General features: G+C 40.0%; 1 protein-coding gene across 4 annotated transcripts in view; it reads left to right on the forward strand.

Annotated features, from left to right (window-relative positions):
- The first annotated feature begins 15,619 nt into the window (after positions 1-15,619).
- Positions 15,620-27,688, forward strand: part of LOC149197036 (uncharacterized) — a 224,831-nt gene continuing 212,762 nt past the window's right edge. For all 4 annotated transcript variants that reach the window (XM_089405728.1, XM_089405727.1, XM_089405730.1 and 1 more), the window contains exon 1: positions 15,620-16,022. In XM_089405728.1, the coding sequence (XP_089261854.1) occupies positions 15,905-16,022 (118 nt within the window). In that variant the 5' untranslated portion in view covers positions 15,620-15,904. The remainder of the gene's footprint in view (positions 16,023-27,688) is intronic.

Consider the following 27,688-nt stretch of genomic DNA (forward strand, 5'->3'; position numbering starts at 1 on the left):
TTGAAATCGACATCAAGCGAGCGTGGCTATTCCTTCAAGTGAGCGTGAAGTCATTAAGTAAGGCAAGCGAGCATTCACATAAACACAATCGTCATCAAGCGAGCGTGAATTCAAGTAACAAATCAAGCGAGCGTGCCATAAGCAACAAATCAAGCGAGCGTGCCATTCTAGCAAGCGAGCTTGTCATTCAAGTAACAAAATCAAGTGAAACAGTTCAAAGCACGACATCTACGACAAGGGAGCCTGACTTCAAGTGAGCAAGTTCAGATGGCGCAACACATTCAGTGGTTAAACATTCTTCATAGTTTGATCATCTCCAGTGATGAAAACATGGTGCACATCAGCAAAGAAACTCTTGCTGATCTTTCACGACGTCTACAACAAACACATGAAACCATTGAGTTTCTTCAACTAGAGTCGCAACTACAAAGAGATGAGCTGCAACAAAAGAGTGCTTCTTCCAAGTCATTCAACCATATAGATGAAGATAAAGATGTCGATTCCAAATCACTCATCCAAACAACTTCAAGTGTCGAAGTTGTTCATGATCAAATTTCTTCCAAACCCATCATCAAGCCCTGGGAAGAGATTCAAAATAACAAGAATCGACGAGGCTTAGGATATGTCACTGATGACACCAACTTACATATCCCAGATTATTCCAAGCCAATTAAGTTTGTGAGTGCAGGATTTCTTGAACAACTTACCTCAGTAGGTTCTGAGAAAATTGCAGACAAACAGAATTGCACGCAACCTGAAGTTAATGTCCAACTGAAATGTTCTCATTGTCAAAGAACCGGTCATATGGAAGATCAGTGTTTTGATCTCCATCCTTGTTGCCATTGTGGCAAGCCCAATCATTCCTCAGAAAAATGTAGCAACCAACAAAAATCAGCCAGATTGAAGATACATTATGAATGGATCGATCCTTGGGAATGGTCATCCACAGTCAAACAGTTATCTCAGTTCTACAACCGACTACAATCACACATAGTGCAGCCAACAGTGAACCGATGATGGTACTCTCATGCAGTTGAATGAGGGAGTACAACAATGAAACTCTCCTACACCTAAAGGGGGGGAGTTCAAATATATTTTGGAGAAGATTGTCTCTCCTTTCAGCTGACAAGGGGGGGAAAATGTCAATGAAATTGACAAGTGGTTGTCAGACTGAAAGTCTTGACAACATCAGCAAAGCAGCCAGTGGGCATCTTCATCAGCCAGTGGGCATTTGTCATCAGCAGTGAGCATCAGCAAATTCGCCAGTGGCGTTGTGTCAGTGGACACCGGATGCTGTTTTCAAGCAAAGGATAGTTGGATCCTTTTGCGGCTTGGCACATGATGGAGTTGTCAAGTGTCCTTTTGAGATGAATCAGTCATGCAGCTGACTCACTCTCTTCATATTGCAGTTTCTTCAGCATCCAGATTTGGCGGTTTTTTCAGGCAATGTTTTTGAGGATCAACATGAGAACTTGGAAGATGGTTCCTCGTTCTTATTTTGGATTTATCATTGAAGGGGGGAATGGTATCAGAGCTCTGATACCACATATTGAAAATGAAATTAACTCAGACAAATAGATAAAGCACACATAAAAACAAGACACAAAATATTGGCAGAAAAAGGCTTCAGCCTCAGGTATTCTCTCTCACATTTTCATTATTCATTAAAATAATTGAATATAGTGTTACAAATAAATAGATGAGAGACAGTGTTCTCAAGATAGTGTGTGCTATCTTAGACACTTTTGGTTGAGATAATTTCTCCTTTGGTTTAGATAATTTCTCACCAGACACACACCAATATAGGAGTTACCTAAACTAACTCCTATCTTAGAGGAACAACCCAAGAGTTAGGCACAAATTCCTAACTTGGAATATTTAATTAATTAATTTATTTTTGGATTTATTATTGTTTTATGAGAGAGGCTAACCTGATGTAATAAGAAAACAAAAAAAATATTATTATTGATCTTAAGGCATGGGTTTCATGCTCAAGGAAAATTATTTTTAGGTCAAGCTCCCATTGTGAGCACTTAGGGCTTGTCATTAAGTCATTAAGGTCATTTTCATGATTGAAAGACTCATTTGGGCAAATTACATTGTGTAAAAGAAAATTATTTGAATCAAGAAACCCTCCAAGATCAAGTCAAAATGCATGCGACATCTCGGCCCTTTCAAACATGTCAAGTCGACCTATTTGTAAGGACTAGAAGGCTATATAAAGGAGGCTAGTCGACCACCTTGAGAAGGAGCATTACATTCAAGACACTCGACCATTATCACTGAAATCAACGAAGGAAGAAGGAGATTAAGTGAAGAGAAAGAGGCATATTTTACGGATTTTTTTTGGGCTAAGAATCTCACATGTGCAAGCCAAATCTAGGGCATCCATTACCAAAAGGAGATCGAACTACAATCATGCTATAGAAGCCGAATTCTGGTATCAATATAGACTAAACTGAAGACTAAGATCTTGAAGAGGAAGGACCTTGCCCAACGACGGAAAAAGAAATATCAAAACTGCCATTTCTATCTCACATATGTGAAAATTGCAGGAAGCTACAGGCAACCGAAAATTTCAAGAAGATACTTTGTCTAGCATTACAAGGTCGAGGTCAAGAATAAGGAGAAGTTGCAACATTTTCTAAGCAAAGTTGACTGTGTTTTAATTGAAGAGAAAAGAGCAAAGTTTGACTTGATCTTGGAAGGGTTGTTGGTCAAGGGTCTAGGTCTTGGAATTGGTCAGTTGAATATTCTATAAGAAGAATAATTACGTGGGTTTTTCTCTCAAGATTTGAGAGGTTTTGGCCCTAGCTGGTCACCTATATCTTGTGTCCTTTGTCTCAGTTTCATTATTTTTTGGCAGTTGTTTAATGAAGATAACATATTATTAATCAAGCTAAAGAAGAACCTAATTAAGAAGAGTAAAAAGTCTTCCCAAGGAGTTATCATTGAAAGAGAAATCACCTACACTTGTTGCCCCTAGATTTCTCAACATTAATCAAGTAATTACCAAGACATAAATGTATGAAGATCAAAACAACAAAGACACAAGATGTAGGCTCTCAGTCAGGGGAAACCCCCTCTCCTAGAGGAAAACCCAACCAAAATGTCTTCTCTTCTTCAAGAACTGAATCAAGTGAGACAACCAAGGCCTATAAACCAATGATAAGACCTCCTTCAAATTCCAAGTCAGCCTTCCAAAAAGATTAGTCAAACTTTAGTCCATTTCTCCAAATGTCAACATAAGTCAACTCTTCAAAATAAGTCAACAAGGGTCTCATCCCCTCTCTGCAACTCTGAAATTCGGCCTTGTAGTTTCGCTTTCCTATCTTAGACCTTTCACACGTGTGGGCAGAATGAAGACATAATTTCAGGCCTTTCCTTCTTCGCTAGCCTTCGTTTTCTTTTGTTGTGGAGTAGACCTAACACTTTACCCTTTTTCCCACTTCTTTTTTCCTTTAGAATTGTAGAACGAATTATGCTTGATTGATGTCACAATAGGTCGAAGTTCACTGCTTATATATAGTGATTGAAGCTCCCTTATGAGGTCGACTTGATTACTCTTGACGGTGACTTGGTGGAGGAGGGTTTACAGAATCGATTTTCATAAAAGTAATTTTTCTTCTTTGATACAAAAAGCCCAATAAGGGTCTTTTACATGATGACTATGACAATGACTCAATCCTAGAAGCACACAATGAGTGCCTTGACCTAGAAACATAATAAATAGAGCATGAAACCCATGCTTATAATAAATAATTTTATTTACAATAATTTTATTTTTCTTTCTTTTGACAAATACATAATAATTACATCACAAGCTAAATACAATTATGAAGACCGATACTAGCAACATTTTCAACAGGTCTCTAACTATGTAGGATATTAAGTGTTCTATTTCTATAATTTATTCTAAGGCCTATTCTTTGTGTAATCATGGGTACAAACCCCTCTACTAATTATTCTTCGATAAACATAAGAGTTTTTGTTCCCTTATTCTATTAAGAAAAGAAATAACCATCATATTTTGAATGAATTACAACTCTATTTGGCTCTTTTTTTGTTTCAAGGAACTCAGTTGAAGAATCACCAAAGTAGTCCCAAAGAACCAATCTAAAGACCTATAATATGATTAGCAAGTAAATGGATTCATGAGCACTCAAATATATTTTGGCATATAGAAAGCAATGAAAACAACTAAACCCCAACATTCCCCTTAAACATAATCCTTTTTCTACTCAATACTCTTCAATAATATGGTTTGTTATGTTTAGATTTCCACTATCGATGTTGACATTACCCAAGTGAGACAACCTAAACTTGCTAATGTATGGATGCAATGTTTCTAGCTTATCTTACAATAAATTCAGATCGAGAAGATCAAGCTTTTCTTTCCCTATCACCATATTAGATTTTGTTCCCAAATCACAAAGCTGTTGTACTATGATTATTACTCTTTGTCGCTGCTTTTCGTAAAAAAATATGTGCACAAAAAGTGTTATATAAGAGTGAAACTAGAAATATATATAAATCATGTCTTGTCTAATAACATGTATGGGCATTGCTTGCTTCAATAATGAATGATGTTGTTAATAGGAGTCCATTAGAGGTTCAATGATAATTCCATTTAATAAATGGAGTTAGCAATGATCAAAGTTTGGTAAACTATAATAGAAAATCAATGGTTGTTAGAAGAAGAATATATATAAATACATTTCCTCTTTTTCGTTTTATTTGTTTTTTTTTAAGAGAATATAAACCTTTTCAACTACTTAATTTACTTACAACAACCTATTTCAAACACACAAACAACAAACAATGATTCGTACAATCCATATGATCGTCATACAACTATATATGATATAAGGAAATGTTGCATGGAATATCAATTGTCCAGGGGATGCATGTTGAGAGGTAATTCATACTCCCTCTCAACCACCAAGTATCTAACCTTTGCCTTGCTCCTCAAGGCTTTGCAAGCATCTTGTACCTCAAGTACATACAGGTTCTTGACTTGCACACGGATTTGTTTCACCTGTCCCGTGGCAATGTGTCTAAGGAAAACCTTTCCTATGCTAAATATCACATTGTAGCCACAGTCTTCCAATACTGCGATGGAAACAAGTTCTCCTTTTTTCCTGGAACATACATCACATATGTGAGTCTGAGAGGGGAGCTAGACTCCCTCTGAAAAGTAACAATACCTATGTTGGTCACGCTATACTCCCATCATCTCCAAACTCTATGTTCTGCTTGAGGTTTTTCTCCTTCAAGTCACTTAAGAGATCTCTATTCCCCGTCATATGGAACGATGCACTGCTATCGAGATACCACATGCTTCCCATTATAGGGCATTCCATGCAGACAAAAAGGGTGGAATCAAGTTTGAATTGTAATGTTAGAGCTTCACCTGCTGCTGCTACTGCAGGCTGCTTCTTACTTGCTTTCTTCTGTGGGCATTTCGTGGCATAGTGCTCGAACTCGTGACAATGAAAACACTTAATGTTCGACAAGTCCTTCTTATTTCTGCCATCCTCGCCTTGGGAATACTTTCCCTTGGCTTTCTTTTCTTTGCTAACTAATGAAAAGTCATCCTTCACTTCTTTGGTTGAGGTACCATCACTAGTATTTCGCCGAATCTCTTCTTGCACCAAGTCGAACCACAAATGCTCCCACTCTGGTAGCTTCTCCCTCCCATTGACTGAGTCTTGGTAATTGTGCCAACTCTTGGAAGGCCTAGAAGTGACACTTCCAAGCTCATCCCAACATTGGGTGAACTTGGTCAAGTACTTCTGTATTGTGTCACGCTTCTCCATCTTGATTTTTTTGAGCTTGTCCTTTAGTGCCATCTTCCCGTGGTTAATGTTGTTTTGAAATAGGTCTGTCAAGGCATTCCACATTGCAAATGAAGTCTCCTTACCATGGAGGCTCGAGACAATATGATCTCGAACTGCTTCTAGGATAATCCTTCTCGCCTTTGCCACACACTTTCTCCATTATGCCAGATCTTGAGCATTAGCTGTTGGAGGCTTAGGAATATCATTGTCTATGAATTCCTTAAGCCCATTGTCTTCTAACACTGCCTCCATCTTGTCCTTCCAAGCAATGTAATCCGAGCTACCCTCAAGGGCATACTTGAGTCTCAATCTGTAGAACGACATCCTGCTGGCTCTGAAGTATGAAACTGCAAATTCGATTTCTCCTGCAAAAGACAAATTGGTATTCTCCTCTTCTATAGTGATTTCAACTCTGAGACCATGTAGAAATTTATACAAATCACCATGTAAAAATTCCTTGTAGATATAAACTGCAAATTGTAATATGCTAAAATAATTGACTTGAATCTGCTCATCAGCGGAAACAATAATTGATTGATGAAATCACGAAGCATAAAAAGGAAGAACTGAGTCAAACATAAAACCCCTACTATCTGTATATTGCATTGGTTAAGAATCGGGATGAATACAAGATGCTCTGCTCAACCTTGAGCTCAACCTGCACAAGTATTTTCTATCCTCTGCCTGATTGATTGCCTTTGACCAATACTTTGCCAAATTGTCAAGCCTCCAAGCTCCTAATTCCTTGCCCTCACAAGCTCTACGCACAAATTTGTGCTTGATATTGGTTGGTCTCATCAACTCTTGCTCATCAAAGCAATGATTAAACTTGTGCCTTCGTTCCTCCTTTTAAAGGCAGATTGAATGGCTAAAATTAGCGAGTTTTCTAATTAAGAAATTATTTATTTTAGGTCTTATTCTGATTGCATGCACCATCTATTAAATTTAGATGATTTTACATTTGATAGTACACTGTCCCTGAACTCTAATCTCCACTGTGTCTTTCTTTGATCTGACATGCATGAGTTAATTATGAGCGAATCTTCAATTTACTGGTTGAGCAATGCAGGTTACACCCCACTACTGGATCTCCCACTAATTCCTCCATCAGTTGGAACTAGTTTAACTGAATTAAATAATTACAACTAAAAAGAACTCCACTTGGACCCCTAAATTTTAGGAACCACTCTACATGACTCTAGATAGACTCCCAACTCGAATTAACTGATCCAACTAAGTCAAATTAACTTAGTTAACTATTATAAGTTGATATGAAAATTACAATTACAATTTAATTCAAGGACAAATTAAATTAGGATTTTTCTTGATGATATTTTTAACATTTCTTATTGCTATTTTCACCAATTGCTTAGAAATAATGGCAACAATTTGAGGAGGTCTGCAATACAAAATAAGAGGGCGTGAATCAAAAACTAACTGGAAATGCGCAACAACTCTTTCACCACAACTTTTATTTACATATTAGATAATGATAACATTTCCCTTTTCAACCACTCAAGCTAGGTTGAATTGGCAACAAAATGTTTGAAACATCTCATCCCACCGTCAAACTCTTACACAAAATTTAAATTACTAACATGTTTCCCCACCTCACCCCCTCAGATCAAATTGTTACAAGAAGGATTTGAACCCAAGTAGAAAGAATAACCAATTTCATATCCAAACTAAACCTAATTAACAAAGACTAAGTTATATTTCTATTATTATTATTATTATTTAATTTAATTTAATTTAATTTATATTTTAACTTTTAAATTTTTTCATTTTTCAATTATATATATATATAATGAAACACATCACATATATGTTTTCCATTCAACTCCATCCACAATGTAAATCGACTTAGATCCATCTTAACTCGAGATCTAAGTACAAAGAGGGATCAAATCTTTTTTTACTCTAAAAGATGTTAGTACCTCAAGAAATTTGTTTTTTTTAATGCTTGGTAGATCCAAAGTTAAGATGGATCCAGGTTGGTATATAAGTGGTTAATATAAAATGAAACACATCACAAAAATGCTTACCATTTAACTCCATCCATAATGTAAACTGACCTAGATCCATCTTAACTCCAGATCTACCAAGCAGAAGGATGAAATCTCTTTTCACTCTAAAAAAAGTTTGCACCTAAAGAGATTTAATCCTTCTCTACACTTATACATATATATATTCAAAACCATGCGTTTTCAAAACTAGAAACCAAAAAATTGACTATTTTATTTTAATTATTAATTTAATTTAAATTATTGTTTTTTATATAATTTAATAAGTCAAAATATAATTTTTAATAATTTAACCATTCAAAATATTTTACAACATCGCAATTACAAGCCTATTACAACATCTCATATGCATATGACCTTATTCTTATTGCTAAATCAACTCTTGGTTTGCAAAAACACTTACTAGCCCTTGAGCATTTTTGTAGAAGAGTGGGGATGCAAGTCGATATCAACAAAACCAAAGTAGTGGTTTTCTCTAAGAAAAGAAAACACAACCATCATAAGTTCTACTTTGAAGACAACATTTCCGAAGAAGTTGAGGATTACAAATATCTCAGAATTGACTTCAACAAAAATCTAAGCTGGGATGGTTGTAGAAAGAAAATAACTTTGGGAGGTTGGAAAGCATTTTAAGCTTTTCAAAATAGGTGTAGAGAGGCATAGTTATGGGACTAGAAAACCACTAAAACTCTTTTTGGGCTTCTAGTGATTCCGGTGATTCTCTATGGTTGTGAACTATGGGCCAACAATACATCCGACGTGTAGTCGAGACAAATTGAGAAAATTTATAAGTGTTTGATTACAAACAAATTCAATATTAAAAGTACAATTCCTTATGCTATCTTGTTAAGTGAAACAAGGGCTTCTCCTATTGAAGAAATTACTGTGGTGCGAGTCATAAGGTATTTAAAAAAAGTGAGCAAATGGAAGAGGGTAGATGGCTTAAGGTTGTCTTTAATGACAGATTGTGTAACAGAAAAAAACTTGGATGCAACAAAATAACAAATGGTTTAGTAAATGGGGTATTTGCTTGAACGCGTGTCCCATAAACAACAAAGAGATAAGAACTTTTGTTATGGATAAGTTCCACAAGCGTACTTGGGATAAGGAGCTAGGAAGAAAGAAAAAATACTATATTGAAGTGTTTAATCTCACTCATAGTCATCAACCAAAAACATACATAGAGGCCAATATCCCTTGGAGAGCCAAAATTCTTATTGCTCAGTGAATGACTAATTCTCATCAATTCCGTTGTGAAACAAGTAGCTCAAAAAGACCAAAAGAAGTGTGGGAGGAAAGAGTATGCATTTCTTGTTTTTCCGGAAAAGTGGAAACGGAAAAACATTTCATTTTAGAATGTAAGACTTTCAAAGACAACAAGGAAAGTTAAGCAGATATGCTGACAGCTAGCTTTTGAGATAAGCTATTTAGCGAGGGGTTTGACGAGAAGCTAGGAGCATTTATTGTTAGGGTCCCACCCTAACCCCCTTATTTATGTCATGGGATCACATCATAGTCAAGAGTCAATAAAGCCCATATTAATATTTGTAAGTGGTTAACCCGCAATTAATGACGGGACCACAGTTAGTTGCAAATGGGCCGTAGTATTAGATAGATGGTATTAATAAAACCCACGGTATTGGCCCGTGGTATTGCATGTATGAGTCATATATAAAGGATAGAGACTCCCTGCGAGGAGCATCGTGTCTTATTTTGTAATCAAGCTCTGCTCTATTGGAGGTTGCCCCCTCGAAGAGGCATGTGAACATTGCTCTTTGAATAATAAAATCATTGCTATTCTGTGTTCTGGGTATCTTTTCTTCGCATATTCTGTATCTGGGTATTATTTTGCAGGTTAAGAGCATAACAAGTGGTATCAGAGCACTTTCCAGGGCTCGGTGGGATCTCCAATTTTTAGCAACATTTTTTTTGGCTAGAGACGTGTTCCGGCGTCTTTAAACCACGGGATCTGTCGTTGAGCGCATAAACCTGCGGATTTGGGGAGGCATGCACGCAGGAAATACAAGAGGTGGTCACGTCTGTTGGACTCCCTTGTAACCCCTGTGGGTACCCCTTCGAGTAGTAGCGCATTAGACAGAACCGCGCATGGACTATCTTCCACGTACCCTCTGGGTATATAGGAAGCCCCCTAGGCTCCCTTGAAACCTCGCCATAGATAAACCTTCGGCCGTCTTGTGGCTACAGTACACCGAGAACAGCACTCGGAGAGATTACTCGCCTGTACGATAGGGTAGTCGGGTTGTACGGCTAAGGGTACGGTCGATCCTCCTTAGTTAGAGCCCTGAAACATTGGGCTGAGTACTACTGTCAGACCCTTATGTATATTGCGATCTGTAGCACCTGACACTCCTTAAGACCATAGTTCCCTTTTCTATAGGGGGATCACACATCATCTATTCCAGATCCGCGTGTGCAAAGAAGTGCCGCGGCAGCAGACATCAGTCCCGCCGCTCCATCAGATCCGCAGCAGCAGTTGTTCCACCATTCAGATCTCTCAGATCCACCAGATCGGAGTTGTTGTGAAGGGTTCCTATACCGAGGTATACTTTTCGCAGGACTTTTGGCAGCATTGACATTTTGAGGATTTGGCGACTGCAGTATTGATCAAGGAGTAAAAAAAAAAAAAATGTCTGAGATCTTCCGAGGCGCTTATTGGTGATCTAGCCCATCAGCATCAGGACGACGAGCTGAGCAAGGTGGTACCATTCAATTTATTAGGAAATAAAAAAAAAAAAAATTGGCGGTCCCAATTTTTCATCAAGTTGGTGTATGGTAGAAACTAGAGCTCAAGCGATGGCCAATGAAAGGCTAGACAAAATTGAAGAAGATCTGAACTCCCTCAACCGTCTGATTGGCGGACTAAGTATCCAGGTACAGAAAGTACTCGAGAAGGGCAAGGAGCCAGCCCAAGAGGAGGCGTCTAATGGCCATGAATACCATGAGGGTGAGTCTAGCCATTCTCCTCATGTCTGGCACACCCATCCACCACCCAGTCAGCGACCTCCCAAGTTGGATATGCATAAATTTGACGGTTCTCACACGTCCGCATGGCTAGCACAAATGGAGCAGTATTTCAAATTGAATCGTATCCTAGATGATGGGACTAAGCTTATGGTGGGAACCATGTACTTGGACAATGAACGATGGCAATGGGGGGAATGGCATCAACGTTGCAATGGACCTTTTCAGAATTGGGCCCAATTTACCAAAGCTCTTCGAGATCGCTTTGAACAGGAAGACTCTTTTTTGGGGCGTCTCACTAAGCTCCGACAGACGGGTACAGTGGATGAATATATTACCGCTTTTGAAGCCTTAGCCTTCCGCACTAAGGGTCTCACAGATGAGTTCTACACGGAATGTTTTATCAGCGGTCTTAAAGAAGCCATCAAAGCTCAAGTTCTACTCCACCACCCTCCCACGTGGATGGAGGCTTGCTAGGTAGCTCGTAAGGTGGAACGTGCAATAGCAGCCCAATACAGCCGCCCCAATTTCCCCGCTAAAGGTCGTTCCCCACAAGCTCACAACACGACTCAGACACTTAAGATCCAAAAGGTGTCACCTGCGGAAATGGCCGAAAGAAGGAAGCAAGGACTATGTTACTACTGTGATGAAAAATATTCCCCGGGTCATAAATGCAAGGAGCCCAAGTTTTTTCAAATAGATGCCACTGACTACAGCTCAACCGAGGAAGATCCACCACTTGAGGAACCTGAGGCGATAGAAGAGGACAACCAAAAGGAGATTGTATCTGACGAACCCGTTATTTCGCTAAATGCGTTGGCAGGAATTTCTTCCCCTCAAACTCTCAAAATCAGGGGTTTTCTTAAACATCGCCCAGTAGTAGTCTTGATTGATAGTGGAAGTACCCATAACTTCATCCATCAAAAAGTCGCAGACGCAGTGCATTGTTTTGTACATGCAGTTTCTAACTTCCAAGTCCAAATCGCGGATGGGGGCACCATGAAATGTGAAGGCCGCTGTGAAAATGTCAAACTTCAAATGGGGGATTATCAGTTGAAAACACACATGTTTGCCATCCACATGGGGGGATGCGACATTGTCCTCGGTGCAGAATGGCTCCGCACTCTTGGGCCAATCACAATGGATTTCCAGGAGTTATATATGAGTTTTAAACAAAACAACTGCACACATACCCTCCGTGGACTCCAGGCGGGAGCCCCCTCGATCATCAGCTCGCATAGGATGGAAAAATTGTTAAAAAAGGGCAATCATGGAGTGGTAGCTCAATTTAATGCTATCCAGGTCGTTGAAACCCAGTCCCCGCAAATTCATCCTGAGATGCAACAAATTTTAAATAAACATCGGCAGGTCTTTGACAAGCCTAAGGAGCTCCCACCCTCGCGAGGGGAACATGATCATAGCATCACATTGGTTCCAGGGGCCCAACCCCCAAATGTGCGGCCATACAGATATCCATTCACCCAAAAGAATGAAATAGAAAAGATAATCAAGGAACTTTTGGAAGCAGGTGTCATTCGTCCCAGCATTAGTCCTTATTCATCCCCAGTCGTCATGGTGCTCAAGAAAGACGGAGAGTGGCGGATGTGTCCCGACTTCAGGGCCCTCAATAAGTTGACAGTCAAAGATAAATTTCCCATCCCGGTGGTTGACGATTTGCTGGACGAACTCAATGGGGCTCAATTCTTCACTAAGCTGGATCTTCGCTCAGGCTACCACCAAATTCGCATGAAGGAAGTCGACATTCCCAAGACTGCTTTCCGAACTCATGAAGGCCATTATGAGTTCCTGGTCATGCCATTTGGTCTTTGTAATGCCCCTTCTACTTTTCAGAGCCTTATGAATCACATTCTTAAACCATATCTCAGAAAATTTGTCCTGGTCTTCTTCGATGACATCCTCATCTATAGTGGCACTTGGGCTGCACATCTTCAGCATGTAGATCTACTCTTGCAGCTGCTCTGCCAACATAAATTATTTGTCAAGATGTCCAAGTGTTCGTTTGGCATGGAAGAAGTTGAGTATTTGGGCCACATTGTGGGGCGGGAAGGTGTCAAGGTGGACCCCAAAAAGATCCAGGCAATGCAAGAATGGCCTCAACCTAAGACCTTGAAGAGCTTGAGAGGATTTTTGGGACTCACCGACTATTATCGTAAATTTGTCTGCAACTATGGCCGCATAGCGAAGCCCCTCACTCAACTCCTAAAGAAAAATTCCTTCTTCTGGAATGAGGAAGCCCAACAGGCATTTACAGCTCTCAAAAATGCCATGTGTTCCACTCCAGTCTTAGCACTACCTGACTTCACCAAATCTTTTGTCATTGAATGTGATGCTTCGGGGACAGGTATTGGGGCAGTCTTAATACAGGAAGGGCGACCCTTGGCCTTCACAAGCCAACAACTAAGTGGGAGGAATCTGGGCCAATCTACCTATGAAAAAGAAATGATGGCCATCTTACATGCAGTCGACACCTGGCGACCTTACTTATTGGGGCGACGTTTCCAAATCCGCACAGATCATCACAGTCTTAAATATTTTCTGGAGCAACGCCTATCTTCCCCACAACAAAATAAATGGCTCGCCAAAATGCTGGGATATGATTATGAGATCATTTACAAGAAAGGGAAAGACAATAGGGTAGCAGATGCATTATCTCGCCAATTTGAGGAAGAAAGTACTCTGCTAGCAATTTCCCTCCCCATTCCAGAATGGATTGAAGAAGCTCGCAGAGAATGGTTTTCACACCCAGGGCTATCCCAACTCATTTCTCAATTGCAGGTAGATCCAAATTCCATCAAGGGCTACTCTTGGCAGGATGATATTCTTCGCTACACGGACAGAGTCGTAATATCACCAACATCAACCCTCAAAAGTTGCATATTGGCCGAATTGCACTAATCTCCCATTGCAGGACATTCGGGCTTTCAGAAAACTTATGCTCGCACCAGAAGATCATTTTTTTGGACCGGCATGAAAAAGGACATCCTTACTTTTGTAGCAGAATGTGATGTCTGTCAACGCCACAAAGGGGAAACGGTCAACACACCAGGCACATTACAACCATTGCCCATTCCGACATCAATTTGGACGGAGGTTTCTATGGATTTCATTACAGGTCTTCCAAAATCAGGGAACAAGTCAGTCATCATGGTGGTGGTGGACCGCCTGTCGAAGTATGCTCATTTTTGTGCCCTACCCCACCCGTTCACACCAACTTTGGTTGCTCAATCTTTCATGGATCAGATATTTAAACTGCATGGCATGCCCACTTCTATTGTGTCTGATCGCGACCCGATCTTCACCAGTAATTTTTGGCAGGAACTCTTCAGAATACAAGGCACTCAACTCAAACTCAGTACTTCATATCATCCGCAAACAGATGGTCAAACCGAAGCCGTCAACAAATGTCTAGAAACTTACCTTAGGTGTTTCACCTCAGAAAAGCAACACCTTTGGGTACAGTGGTTACCTCTGGCTGAATGGTGGTATAACACCAACTATCATGCCACCACCAAAATGACTCCCTATGAAGCCGTATATGGTCAACTTCCGCCTTCCCCTACTTCTTATCTCAAGGGGTGCTCCAAAGTACAAGCAGTGGATCAACTCCTACAACACCGCGCAACCATGCTCGCCCATCTTAGAGAGAATCTTCATCAAGCTCAGAACCACATGAAGCAACAGGCCGACCAACATCGCTCAGAGCGCCAATTTCAAGAAGGGGATCAGGTCTTTTTGAAGCTGCAACCATATAAGCAAACATCACTCAAAGACAAGGGTTGTCAAAAGCTCTCTCCAAAATTCTACGGACCATACCAAGTACTTCAGTGCATTGGAGAAGTGGCTTACAAGCTGGCTTTGCCACCGACGGCAAAAATCCATCCAGTTTTCCATGTATCGTGCCTCAAGAAAGTGATTGGGAACAATTGCCGAGTTCAAACCAGTCTACCTGAATTGGACGAAGAAGGGTCAATCTGGCTTCAACCCGAACAGGTTCTAGACACACGAGACAAGCACCTGCGTGGCCGCATGATTAAGGAAGTCCTCGTCAAATGGAAAGACACCTCTCCGGAAGATGCAACTTGGGAACCAACCACTATTCTTCAGCAGTTTCCGCAGCTTCAGCCTTGAGGACAAGGCTAGTCTTAAGGGGGAGGGCATGTTAGGGTCCCACCCTAACCCCCTTATTTATGTCATGGGATCACGTCATAGTCAAGAGTCAATAAAGCCCATATTAATATTTGTAAGTGGTTAACCCGCAATTAATGACGGGACCACAGTTAGTTGCAAATGGGCCGTAGTATTAGATAGATGGTATTAATAAAACCCACGGTATTGGCCCGTGGTATTGCATGTATGAGTCATATATAAAGGATAGAGACTCCCTGCGAGGAGCATCGTGTCTTATTTTGTGATCGAGCTCTGCTCTATTCGAGGTTGCCCCCTCGAAGAGGCATGTGAACATTGCTCTTTGAATAATAAAATCATTGCTATTCTGTGTTCTGGGTATTTTTTCTTCGCATATTCTGTATCTGGGTATTATTTTGCAGGTTAAGAGCATAACATTTATTGTGAAGCTTAACAAAAAAATGACCAAATACATCAAGGAGATGAAGAACAATCTATCTGTTCCATAAGCTATCTTTAACTTAGTAAGCGTTAAAATAATTTCTTTCTTTAAAATATAATTAAATAATAATTAATATACAATAAAACTCATCACAAACTTATTTTCCATTCAACTCCATCAACTATGTCAATAATGGAAAATGAAACACATCACAAACTTATTTTCCATTCAACCCAGCGACAATGTCAATAATGGCTTCTTGTTATTCCCTCTCGGTTTGCAGATCTTTTAGTGACATGTTTGTATTGCGCCTGCGAAGAGCAGCCCGCAAACACTAACGGGAAAATATTCATTTTCAAATATGCAAAGAGTGAATAAAATTTGTGCAGTACAATTATTTACTACCCTCGCACTAGTTTAGAATTTGTAGTAATAGATAAACCCTAAACCCCGTGAAACCTCGGAATTCAATGGCGATGGAGAACGTACAGAGAGGGGAAGTTGAGGAGGCTCTGAGAGTGCTTGACAGATGCCTTCTCCAAATGCGTTGGCGTCTCCGACCTCCAGCCAAGCGTCGCCTTGCGTTAGGTATCAGATTTCCTCATTTTTTCCAATTCAAATACTAAGCTTGGACATAATTTCCATTGATTTTTGTTTTAGAGTTTTCCTGAATTTGTTCAAATTATAGGCATTATATGATAGTCGTAAATGACATTTTCGCCTTAAATGTTTTCTTATCATTCTCAGATTGAGTAATTCCTAGTTATTCATATTATGCTTTAGAAAACCATAGCATGATAAGTCTTCTTAATCTATAAAAGCCTTACACAAATTCTCTACATTGATTGCGCTAGTCTGATGATTTCGTTATAGCTTCCAATGTCCAAGATTCGAAAATAGATTGGTTATGTATATCATACAGTCCAAGAAACGAAAGTTTATTTTTTGGAAATTGCTTCGAGAAACACTTCCAAGGTCAGGGCTGCACCGAAAAACACGGGTTCTCCTGGTCGAAATTAGGTGCGACTTGCACTGATATCATTCCTCTTTGTCATGCCATCATGCCATTTGGGTGGGCAGAGACCGCAATCAGAAAGAACTGATGCAGGAGCATTGACAGCGGGGCTTTGGGTAAGCCATAAACCCAAGAAAATGATGATGATGATAATGTGCAGGGTAGTAACAGGTACAATTATTGCAGATGATGGAAAAAATGGTTGATGAACGACTATGTTACCAGAAACGGGAAATGAAACAGAAACGACAACGGGATGAGAAACGGAGTTTGGAAATGAAACAGAAACGATAACGAGATGAAACGGAGTTTGGAAATGAAACAGAAACGATAACGAGGTTTTGCATTCAAGAGACTAAGAGAGAGAAAAATAAGAAAAATAAGGTAAACATAAAACAAACCATTCATTTACATAGCTGAAATTGTAATAATCACATTTATGATTTAACCATAGTGTATTAGGTTGCATGTATATATATACATATACCGCTATGCTTGTGCGCGGTCCTAACCACTCAGCACAAGTTGCGGCCAAAATTTGCCACACAGGGCCATTTCCAACACAGTGTTTTGCCCATACACCAATAACTTAACCAGTTACTGTGCATTCAACCATGACTTTGTATTTATATCTATATTATACATATACAAGGCATTGAACCCTTGTTATGATTAGCAGTAAATTTGAGAGCAATCTGAGGACGGTCTTCAATAATCTTGTTCAACACATGCCGCAAACCGGGTTCAACACTAGTGTGTATGGCCTAGTGTTTTTAAAAACGGCCATTTCAAAACTGACTCGGCCGAGTTGGTCGGAGTTATTGGGCTACCGGGTTAACTTGGCCTTTGAACCGGACTGGTCGGCCAGGTTGTTACCGAGCCGACCGAGTTGGCTAACGACTTGACTGGCTCGATAACAGCGGCCGGTAAAGTCACTTCAGCGCAATTTTTTTTTGAAATTTGCTTTTTGGGGACCCCAAAGCCCAATGTAATCTGCCTTTGGGTTCTTTGGGGTCCATTCCCCTCTCTTAAACCCTATAAAACCCACCCAACCCCTCTCATTTCCTCACAACCATCTCATTGAATTTGAGTGAGAGTTTGTGAGGAGTTGTGGAGTTTGTTTTTGGAGCAGCAGTGAGGGGTCTTGGGCAAGCATTGTAGCAGGAGTGAGGAGCTTCTTGGGTAGCCATTGGAGCAACATTGAGGAGTTGGTTTGTTGGAGCAACCTTGAGGAGGTACTTTGTGCCTAGAGGTATTTTTTTTTCACTTGTAAAAATCTGTTTTTGCTTATTTATTTTTTTGTGCAAATCTGGAAATTGAAAAAAATGTTTTTTGTGAAAGAAATGAACATTGAAGCAATGCTATTTTTTGTTTTTTTTCATTTTCAGAATTTTTCCTTTCATTTCCAATTGAAAAAATGGCACCTAGAATGAAAGATGCTGCTTGGGCATATGTTGAAATGGTTGATAGTCAAATGCATTGCAAATTTTGCCATAGAAAAATTAAGGAAGGTCCTAGGGGCATTAATAGGCTGAAACAACACTTGGCAGGGATTAGAGGCCAAATTACTCCATGTGAATCACCAGAAATTGGGGAGATTAGGAAGGATTTGTTAGCTAACTTTAAGAAGTTTAAAAAAGAAAAGGCTAGGCAAAAAGAATTAGAAGCTGAAATTGGGAGGAAGAGGAGTATACAAAAAATGATGGCTACCAACCCCCATTTTGATTTTGAGGGTTCTTCTTCTATCCCTTGTACTGATGCATCTAACCCCTTCCGATATGTTCCTCCCTCTTTTGAGTCTATTCAAGAAAAGGGTAAGGGTAAAATGAAAAAGAAGGGTGATATGAATATCAAAAGTTATTTACAGCCACACTCTCCTCTCCATCAGATGCACATGGTCCTCAAGTTAGTAGAACTTTGCAGCCCTTTTTAGATGACCATTGGAAGAAAGAATTGAGGGAGACTGCTTGTGATTACATATATAAATGGTGGTATGATGCTGATATCCCCTTTGATGCTTCTCGTTCACCATATTATGAGCCTATGTTTGATGCCGTATATGCTGCTGGAAAAGTTTTCAAAGGCCCTACTATGCATGAGATAAGGGGGTATCGTTTGCAGAAAGAAATTGCCTCCATTAATGAGTATTTGAAAGATTTCAAGGACTCATGGGCAAGAACAGGATGTACCATCATTGTTGGGTTGTGTTATATTTTTTCCACGACTAGCCCACGTAGTTAATTGGGGGGTTAGAAGGGGGCGGAGCCTCCCCTTCGTTGCGCCGATTGCGTAGCAGGGGGAGTCACAGGGGGTTTGAAGGGTGCAGGTAACCCCACTCTATGGGGTTCGAGGCAGCGCCTTAGAAAATTTTGGTTTTGGACCCTATGTTAGGTTGGGCGGACCTACCTATGGTTTTGTGCATGATTTTTCGCACATGGTTTTGGACGCGATGGTTTTCGGTCTATGGTTTTGGACGCGATGGTTTTCGATCCATGGTATTGGATGCTTCGGCATGTATAAATATGTATTGTAACATTGAAAGGAAGAAAATGAAAAATCAAGCTGGAAGTCCCGTTTTGGGATCCAGGGGAAAATATCTATGTATATGTGTTTTATGTGTTATTCTCTCGCATTGTTTATTTTCTGTGTTCTAGAATCGTATGCAGGTAATTTTTATACGAGGTTAAAACCTACATTTGGTGTCAGAGCTGTTTTGGCTTCAAGGGGATGCCTTTGCTGCTGAGGGGTTTCGCTCGGGCCTATGGTAGACCCTGTTCAGTGGGAGATCTGCGAGATCGATTCTGGTGGTGAAAGAAGATGGCGAGCAGTGGAAAGATAGAGATTGAGAAATTTAATGGTCAGAGTTTTGAGTTGTGAAAACTCAAGATGGAGGTTCTGTGGGTGGATGAAGATGAGTGGATCGCGGTAGATCCGAGTACTAAACCAACGAGAGTGTCCGATGGAGAATGGAAGAAGTTAGATCGAAAGGCAAAGAGCACAATACAATTGTGTCTCTAATTCAGTATTGTTGAATGTATCAGGGGAAGCTACGACGAAGGCTTTGTGGGACAAGTTAGAGACTTTGTACCAATCTAAGTTTCTGGTGAATAAATTGTTCTTACGGAAAAAGCTGTATAACTTGAGGATGAAAGATGGAGACTCGGTGACAGAGCATCTGAATGCGTTTAATACTGTGGTAAGTCAGTTATCCTTTGTTGATATCAAAATTTCAGATGAAGATAAGTGCATTAGTTTGTTGTGTTCTCTACCAGATTCGTGGGATAGTTTGGTTATTGCAATAGGTAGCAATGCAACTGCTTTGCAGTTTGATGAAATAGCCTCATCCTTACTGACAGAGGAGATGAGACGGAAAAATATGGAGAGCCAGAATGGTGATGCCTTTTCTGTACGAGGATGGTCACAGAACAGAAACAAAAATAAGTCATCGAGTGGGAGATCTAAATCTAGAGGGAGATCTAAATCTCCAGGAAAATCTGTAAAGGTGGTGTGCTGGAAATGCGGAAAGGAAGGGCACTACAAAAGGGACTGTAAAGGTGAAAACCACCTCAGATAAAGGTGGGGATGTGTATTTGGCTTCTTCAAGTACACATGTAGATCATGAGGCATGGTTGATTGACTCAAGTGCATCCTTTCACTTCACTCTCCATAGGGAGTGGTTCTGCGAGTATGAGAAATACGATGGTGGTAATGTCTTCTTGGGGGACGACGGGAACTCTAGAATTGTTGGTCGTGGAAAAGTAAAGTTGAAGTTGCAAGGTGGAAGGGTTAGAGCACTTTCGGGTGTTCTGCATATTCCTGGATTGGCCAGAAATCTGATTTCTGTAAGCAAGCTAGATGATGCACGTGTAAAAACAGTGTTCGAGAAGGATACCTGCAAAATGGTTCAGGGAGCACTAGTATTGATGCGGGGAGTTCGGATTGGAACTCTGTGCAAGCTGCAAGGTAGCACTGTTGTTGATGAGTGCAATAGTTTTGTGGTTCCTGAAAGTGGAGCAGAAAATCTAGTGGTCTCTGGAGAGAAGACCATGTTGTGGCATCAAAGGCTTGGAAATATTGGAGAGAAGGGCCTTCGAATACTTCATGGTAAATGTATAGTAAAAGGTATGAGTAATAGCTCTGTGGATTTTGATTTCTGTGAAAATTGTGTATTTGGGAAGCAGAATCAGGTGAGTTTCCCCTCTGGTGGTAAGAGGGCAAAATAGATATTAGAGCTTGTGCACAGTGATGTGTTTGGACCTGTGAAGGTTCCATGACTAGGTAAATCTGTGTACTATGTATTATTTATAGATGAATTCTCAAGGAATACATGGATATATTTTCTTAAGAAGAAATCTGAAGTCTTTGACATGTTTAAGAATTTAAGGCTCCGGTGGAAAACCAGACAGAGAAGAAGATAAAGGTGCTGAGGACAGATAACGATGGAGAGTTTTGCAGTAAGGAATTTGAAGAATTCTGTAAGAGTGTGGTATATCATGGCAGAAGACTACTCCATACACACCTGAACAAAATGGAGTTGCAGAAAGAATGAACAAGACGTTGATGGAAAGGGCAAGAAGCATGCTCAGTGGTGCCGGATTAGGACAGGAATTCTGGGTAGAGGCGGTGGAGACAACATGTTACCTGGTCAACAGATCACCTTCATCAGCGTTGGAGGATACGACTCCACAAGAGGTATGGACTGGTAAGAAACCCTCTTTTTCACATCTGAGAATATTTGGATGTGATGCATATGTACATGTTACAAAGAAGAAACGAACCAAGTTGGATAGTAAATCTGAAAAGTGCATCTTTATTGGGTATAAGGATGTTTTAAAGGGTTATAAGCTTTGGAACCCAGTAACAAGGAAGGTTGTGTACAACCAAGATGTGGTGTTCAGAGAGGTGAACGATTTTATTAAACATGAAGTCCAACCAAAGGAACCTGAGAAGATAGAGTTTGAGCTAAAGGAAGAAGAATCAGACTCTACAGTAGAGGAGAGATCAGAAGATGAAGAGCCACAAACTCCGTGTGTGAGAAGATCAATTCAAGAAAGAAGACAGCCAGAAAGGTATAGTCCATATTCTTTCTATTCAAATTTTGCTTTATCTATTACTGATGATGGATCCCAGAATTGTGAAGGAAGCAGTAGATTCAGAGGATGGAAAACTCTTGAAGGAGGCCATGGTTAATGAAATGGCATCTTTGCACAAAAATAAGGCTTGGGATTTGGTGGAGTTGTTGGTTGGAAGGAAACCCATTGGAAGCAAATGGGTGTTCAAGAAGAAGACAAATGCAGAAGGAAAGGTGGAGAAATACAAAGATCGGTTGGTAGAAAAAGGTTATTCCCAGGTGCCAGGAATTGATTTTGGTGATATTTTTTCTCTTGTTGCCAAGGTAACTTCTATTAGATTACTTTTATCTGTTGCTGCTGCTTTTGATTTTGAGGTAGAACAGATGGATGTGAAGACAACATTTCTTCACGGGGATCTGGAAGAGGAGATCTACATGAAGCAACTTGAAGGCTTTGCGGTGAAGGGTCAGAAAGAACTGGTATGTAAGTTAAAGAAGTCTTTGTATGAGTTAAAACAGTCACCAAGGATGTGGCATCGGAAATTTGATACATTTATACGGGGACTTGGCTTCACCAGAAGCAAAGCAGATCACTGTGTGTATTTTAAATTAATTAGTGACTGTGTTATTTATCTGGTCTTGTATGTGGGTGATATGTTGCTCGTTGGAAATGACAAAGAAATTATCCAGGATTTGAAGACCCATTTGTCCTCCAAATTCGACATGAAAGATCTTGGTGCTGCAAACTATATTTTGGGCATGCAAATTAAAAGAGATCGGACAAAGAGGAAGCTCTGGTTAAACAAGAGGAAGTATGTCGAGACAATATTGCAGAGGTTTAATATGCAAGATAGTAAACTAGTGAAGGTTCCTATTCCTGTAGGTGTAAAGTTATCTGTTGAAAAGTGTTCCAAGAAACAAGAAGAGGAAGAGGACATGTCCCGTGTTCCATATGCAAGTGCAGTCGGTAGCCTGATGTATGCGATGGTCTGTACTAGACCAGACATTGCACATGCAGTGGGAGTATTGAGCAGGGTTATGTCAAAACCAAGGAAGGAGCACTGGACAACAGTGAAGCGGTTTTTCAGGTATTTGCGTGGCACTAGTGATTATGGTTTGTGCTACCAAGGAAGACTAGGATTGGACAGAGTGTTGGATATTTGTGGCTTTGTTGATGCAAACTGGGCTGGAGATCTAGATCAGAGAAGATTTACAAGTGGTTATGTGTTTAACCTATTTGGAGGTGTAGTCAGTTGGATGAGTAAGAAACAATCTGTAGTGGCACTATCAACTACAGAGGTAGAATACATGGCAGCCACTCATGCAAGCAAGGAAGCAATTTGGTTGCAGATATTGTGTTCAAGTATGGGGTTAGTAAAGGGAGCTATAAGAATAGACTGTGACAACCAAAGTGCAATTTTCTTGGCAAAGAACCCTTCATATCATTCAAAGACAAAGCACATTGATGTTCAGTATCACTTTGTGAGGGATATGATAGAAGACAAAATGGTGTTGCTAGTAAAGGTGGACACTTTGAAGAATACTACAGATGCATTGACAAAATCTGTGAGCTCTGAGAAGTTCTCTTGGTGCAGAGAAACAATGGGCATTGCAGGGCTGGATAAATGACTAAGCTCTCTTGTGGCCCCCTATGGAAAGAAAGCAACAAGTGGGAGAATGTTGGGTTGTGTTATATTCTTTCCATGACTAGCCCACGTAGTTAACCGGGGGTTAAAGGGGGGGGCGGAGCCCCCTCTTCATTGCACCGATTGCGTAGCGCGAGGGGGGGGGGGGTCACAGGTGGTTTGAGGGGGAAAATTTTGGTTTTGGACTCTATGTTAGGTTGGGCGGACCTACCTATGGTTTTGTGCATGATTTTTCGCACATGGTTTTGGACACGATGGTTTTCGGTCCATGGATTTGGACGCGATGTTTTTCGGTCCATGGTATTGGATGCTTCGGCATGTATAAATATGTATTATAACATTGAAAGGAACAAAATGAAAAATCAAGCTGGTACTCCCGGTTTTGGGATCCAGAGGAAAATCTCTGTGTATATGTGTTTTATGTGTTATGCTCTCGCATTGTTTATTTTCTGTGTTCTAGAATCGTATGCAGGTAATTTCTATACGGGGTTAAAACCTACATTAGAACTTAGCAGCCCACTTTAGATGACCATTGGAAGAAAGAATTGAGGGAGACTGCGTGTGATAACATATATAGATGGTGGTATGATGCTGATATTCCCTTTAATGCTTCTCGTTCACCATATTATGAGCCTATGTTTGATGCCATACATGCTGCTGGAAAAAGATTCAAAGGCCCTACTATGCATGAGATAAGGGGGTATCGTTTGCAGCAAGAAATTGCCTCCATTAATGAGTATTTGAAAGATTTCAAGGACTCATGGGCAAGAACAGGATGTACCATCATGTTAGATGGATGGATTGATCAAAGGAACCGTACCATCATAAACTTTCTTATCTTCTACCTACAGGGAACCATGTTTCTGAAATCAGTTGATGCATTTGATAAGGTAAAAGATGGACAATTTTTGTTTCAGCTATTGGATGAGGTTGTTGAGGAGGTGGGGGTGGCTAATGTTGATCAAGTCATCACAGATAATGCCTCTAACTATTTTCTTGCTGGTAAACTATTAGAGGAAAAACACAAAACCATCTTTTGGACCCCATGTGCTGCACATTGCATAGACATCATGCTTGAGGATATTGGCAAATTAGATTGGGTCAAAAACATCGTAGATCATGCCAAAATCATAACAAAATTTATCTATAATCATTCATGGATTTTGATCCTTATGAGGAGACACACAGGGGGCAGGGATATTATTAGGCCTGCCATCACTAGATTTGCTACTCATTTTTTGACATTGCAATCTATGCTTTCACAACATAGAAACTCGCAAAAGATATTTTCCACTGATGAATGGAATCAATGCCAATGGTCTCACAAATAGGATGGCAGAGAATTGAAAAACAAAGTTAATGAAGAAATATTTTGGAGAAAGGCAACAAAGATTGTGAAGGTTGCTTAGCCACTGGTTAAGGTGTTGCAGTTGGTGGATGGGGAAAGATTGGCTATGGGCTTCATTTATGACGCTATGGATCAAGAATAGGAGCAAATAAAGAGGGCATACAAGGATAAAGTGGCTAAGTATGGGCCCATTTGGGCAATCATTGATGAAAGATGGAACAATCAACTCCATTGCCCTATACATGCAGCTGGGTATTTTTTGAAACCACGGTATCATTATAAAGCTCTGGCGACAAGAGCTTTGAAGGGGGAGATTAGAGATGGATTGATTGACTGCATTGATCGCATGATCCCATTGGAGTGTGATCAGTTGGAGATACATCGACAGGTCACAACCTCCAGCAAAACCACAGGTACCTTTGGGAAGAACCTAGCAAAGATTGCAAGGGAAGTAGATGAGCCAGGTAAACAAATATTTCAATTTTCAAATTCTTAATACTTATTTTGTTAAATCGTTTATAATTTGAAAGTTGGATATAATTTGTAATTTTGTTGAGCTAACTCATTACACTCATGTTTTTTGCAGCACAATGGTGGGAGGCTTTTGGTAGCCATTGTCCTGAATTGCAAAAGTTTGCAATTCGTATTTTGAGTCAAACTTGTAGTGCTACTAGGTGTGAGCGCAATTGGTCTGTCTTTGAGAGGATTCACACGAAGAAAAGAAACCGTTTGGATAAAAAACCATTAAATGATCTAGTCTATGTCCAATACAGCTTCCGGCTCAGACGCAACCAATTGCTGAACAAAAGCCCTGATTCAGATCCCATTGTGTTGGAAGACATTGATTCAACATCAGATTGGGTAGTGGAGAGTCATCCAGCAGAGTTTGATTCTGATGAGGATATTGATTATGATTTACAGACAGTGGCATCACTCAAACATAATGTTTAGTTGAATGCAGATCCACTTGTACCAGCCTCAGGGCCAGCCCCAAGTCCTCCAATTGCAGGCGCTTCCTCTGCTCAGCCACGACAGAAGCGCATATCTCATCTATCTCAGCTTGCAGCTGCTGCACAACCTGCTAGTGCTACCACTTCTACAGTTGCAGTTGGAGATGATGATGAGGAGGAGCCATGGGCTTCCCTGTCTGACTCTGATCCAGAGGTTGAGCCAGATGATGTTGGCTCCTCTAGCAGTAGCCAGTAGTACTGGTCATAATTTACTTTTGTTGTAGAGGCCATTTCTAGCCTCCTTGGTTATGTGTTTTTGTTTTGATCTCTATATCATTATCATGTATGTATTGGACAGTGCACTGGGTGCCATTTTGTTATAATGGATATATTCATGAGCCTACTTTGATAATATGTTGTCTTCTATCTATATTCTAATGCTGTGCGTTTGGAAACATGAATGAAAATCTTTAAAATTATGTTTTTTTAATAAAAAAAATAAATATTTAACGTATTTTTTACAATGACCGAGTCATTGAAATCGAGCGGACGAGTCGATACTGAGTTGGAGTTGGAGTTTTAAAACATTGGTATGGTCAGACGCCGGGCCGAATATATAGCGTGCTCCAATGTAGGGGAGATACAACAGTGGACCAATGTAACAATTGTTCCAAATCGGTAATTTCTAACATTAAAAAGCTTTGTGGGATTGGCGTTGGATGTAGAGTTTGGCTTGATTTATGCTATTTATGTTATGAAAACTATAATTTCATCAAACAAATGGGAGATAATGGAAAATACATTAATGTAACGGGCAATGCCACAAATCCTTCTGTGTCTATCTCGATTGTCAATAAGCTTTGGTCCAAATTGCAAGTTGAAGTGGCATCTACAATGAAACGATGTGCTTTCGAGAGCATTGTAGATTCCTTGTCTGGGAGTATTAGCGTAATTGCTCAGATCGTCATTATACATTGTGCATTGTTGAAGATATGCAACCCAAGCCACCTCCTAGACAGGAAATGAAAGATAATTTTTTGAGTGTTGACAATGAAGACAAGAATAGATGTAGAAAATGGCGTTTTCCATCCCATTTCGTTTCTAGTGCATTTCTTTTTCCAGGAACGGTGGCTACTGTCCCGTTTCTAGTAACAAAGATGAACGATGTATGAGAAGGGTTTTTTTTAGAGAATTGGTGGATAGGGCCGCCAACAACCCATGTATGTTGGTGGATGGAGATTCTTCTATATGGACTTCAACAATGTTTATGTTGTAGATACAAGATGAGGGAAGATTGAGAACAAAGAACGAAGAAGACTAACGATCGGGCAAAACTGAAGTTGAAGAGAAGGGATGATAAAGGTAAAGATGAAGAAAATATTAGTTTAATGGAAAATTCTTATTTAAGAATAATTCCTATTTGTAATGTTTAATGAATAATATGATGAAAATGTGCTAATGTAGATTAATTCTAATTCTAGAAGTTTACTTAGGAATGAGGTTCGAAGAAATATGAGTGAAAGTAGGGATGAACAATTGTTGAGAGAATCATGGAGATATTGTGGAGAGATGATAAGAGATGGTTAGGGAGATATTATTGGAGATAGTTGAGGAAATAGTTAAAACTAATTAGCTAATTATGATGCATTTGTTATGGTAAAAATGGACCATTTGTACACTGAATATAACATTTGGGGAATGATTTAATTAATAGAAATTCCCTTAAGGAGGAATTACAACACGCTTTCAATGTTCGTTGCTTTGTGAAAGTTTGTGCTTTTGTTTCCATTGCGTGCTCTAGTACATCACTTGGTATCAGAGCTAGTCTGGGCCTTTAGGCACAAGTCAAATTTGTGAGATTGTGCGAGATATTATTGTGTCATTCGTTGTGTAAAGGGAGCAATGGTTTCTCAAATTTAAAATCAAAGGGCATGGGATCTACGAAGTGTTGAAGGCCGTTTCGAGCTATGTGTGATTGCACGAAGAAATGGAGTGAGCAAGTGCGTAAAGTTGTTTTGTGAACGTGATGCCACGTGAAGTGTTATGCAGTGGACCCTGTGGAGCAAAGTGTTGTGAGGAGGAGCTGTTTACTTTGATTGTATTTATACAATCAACTGATTGTTGAGCCTTAAGATGTGTGAAGCGAGTACCGTGCAAATGTGTTTTGAAACTGTGGAGCTAGATAATTGGATCGTTGCGAAATCCTAGAACTGAATGTTGTGTT

This window comes from Pinus tabuliformis, chromosome 2_2 (assembly GCF_031772625.1).
Source record: "Pinus tabuliformis cultivar Carrire ecotype Pingquan chromosome 2_2, CPIR1, whole genome shotgun sequence".
NCBI lineage: Eukaryota > Viridiplantae > Streptophyta > Pinopsida > Pinales > Pinaceae > Pinus > Pinus tabuliformis.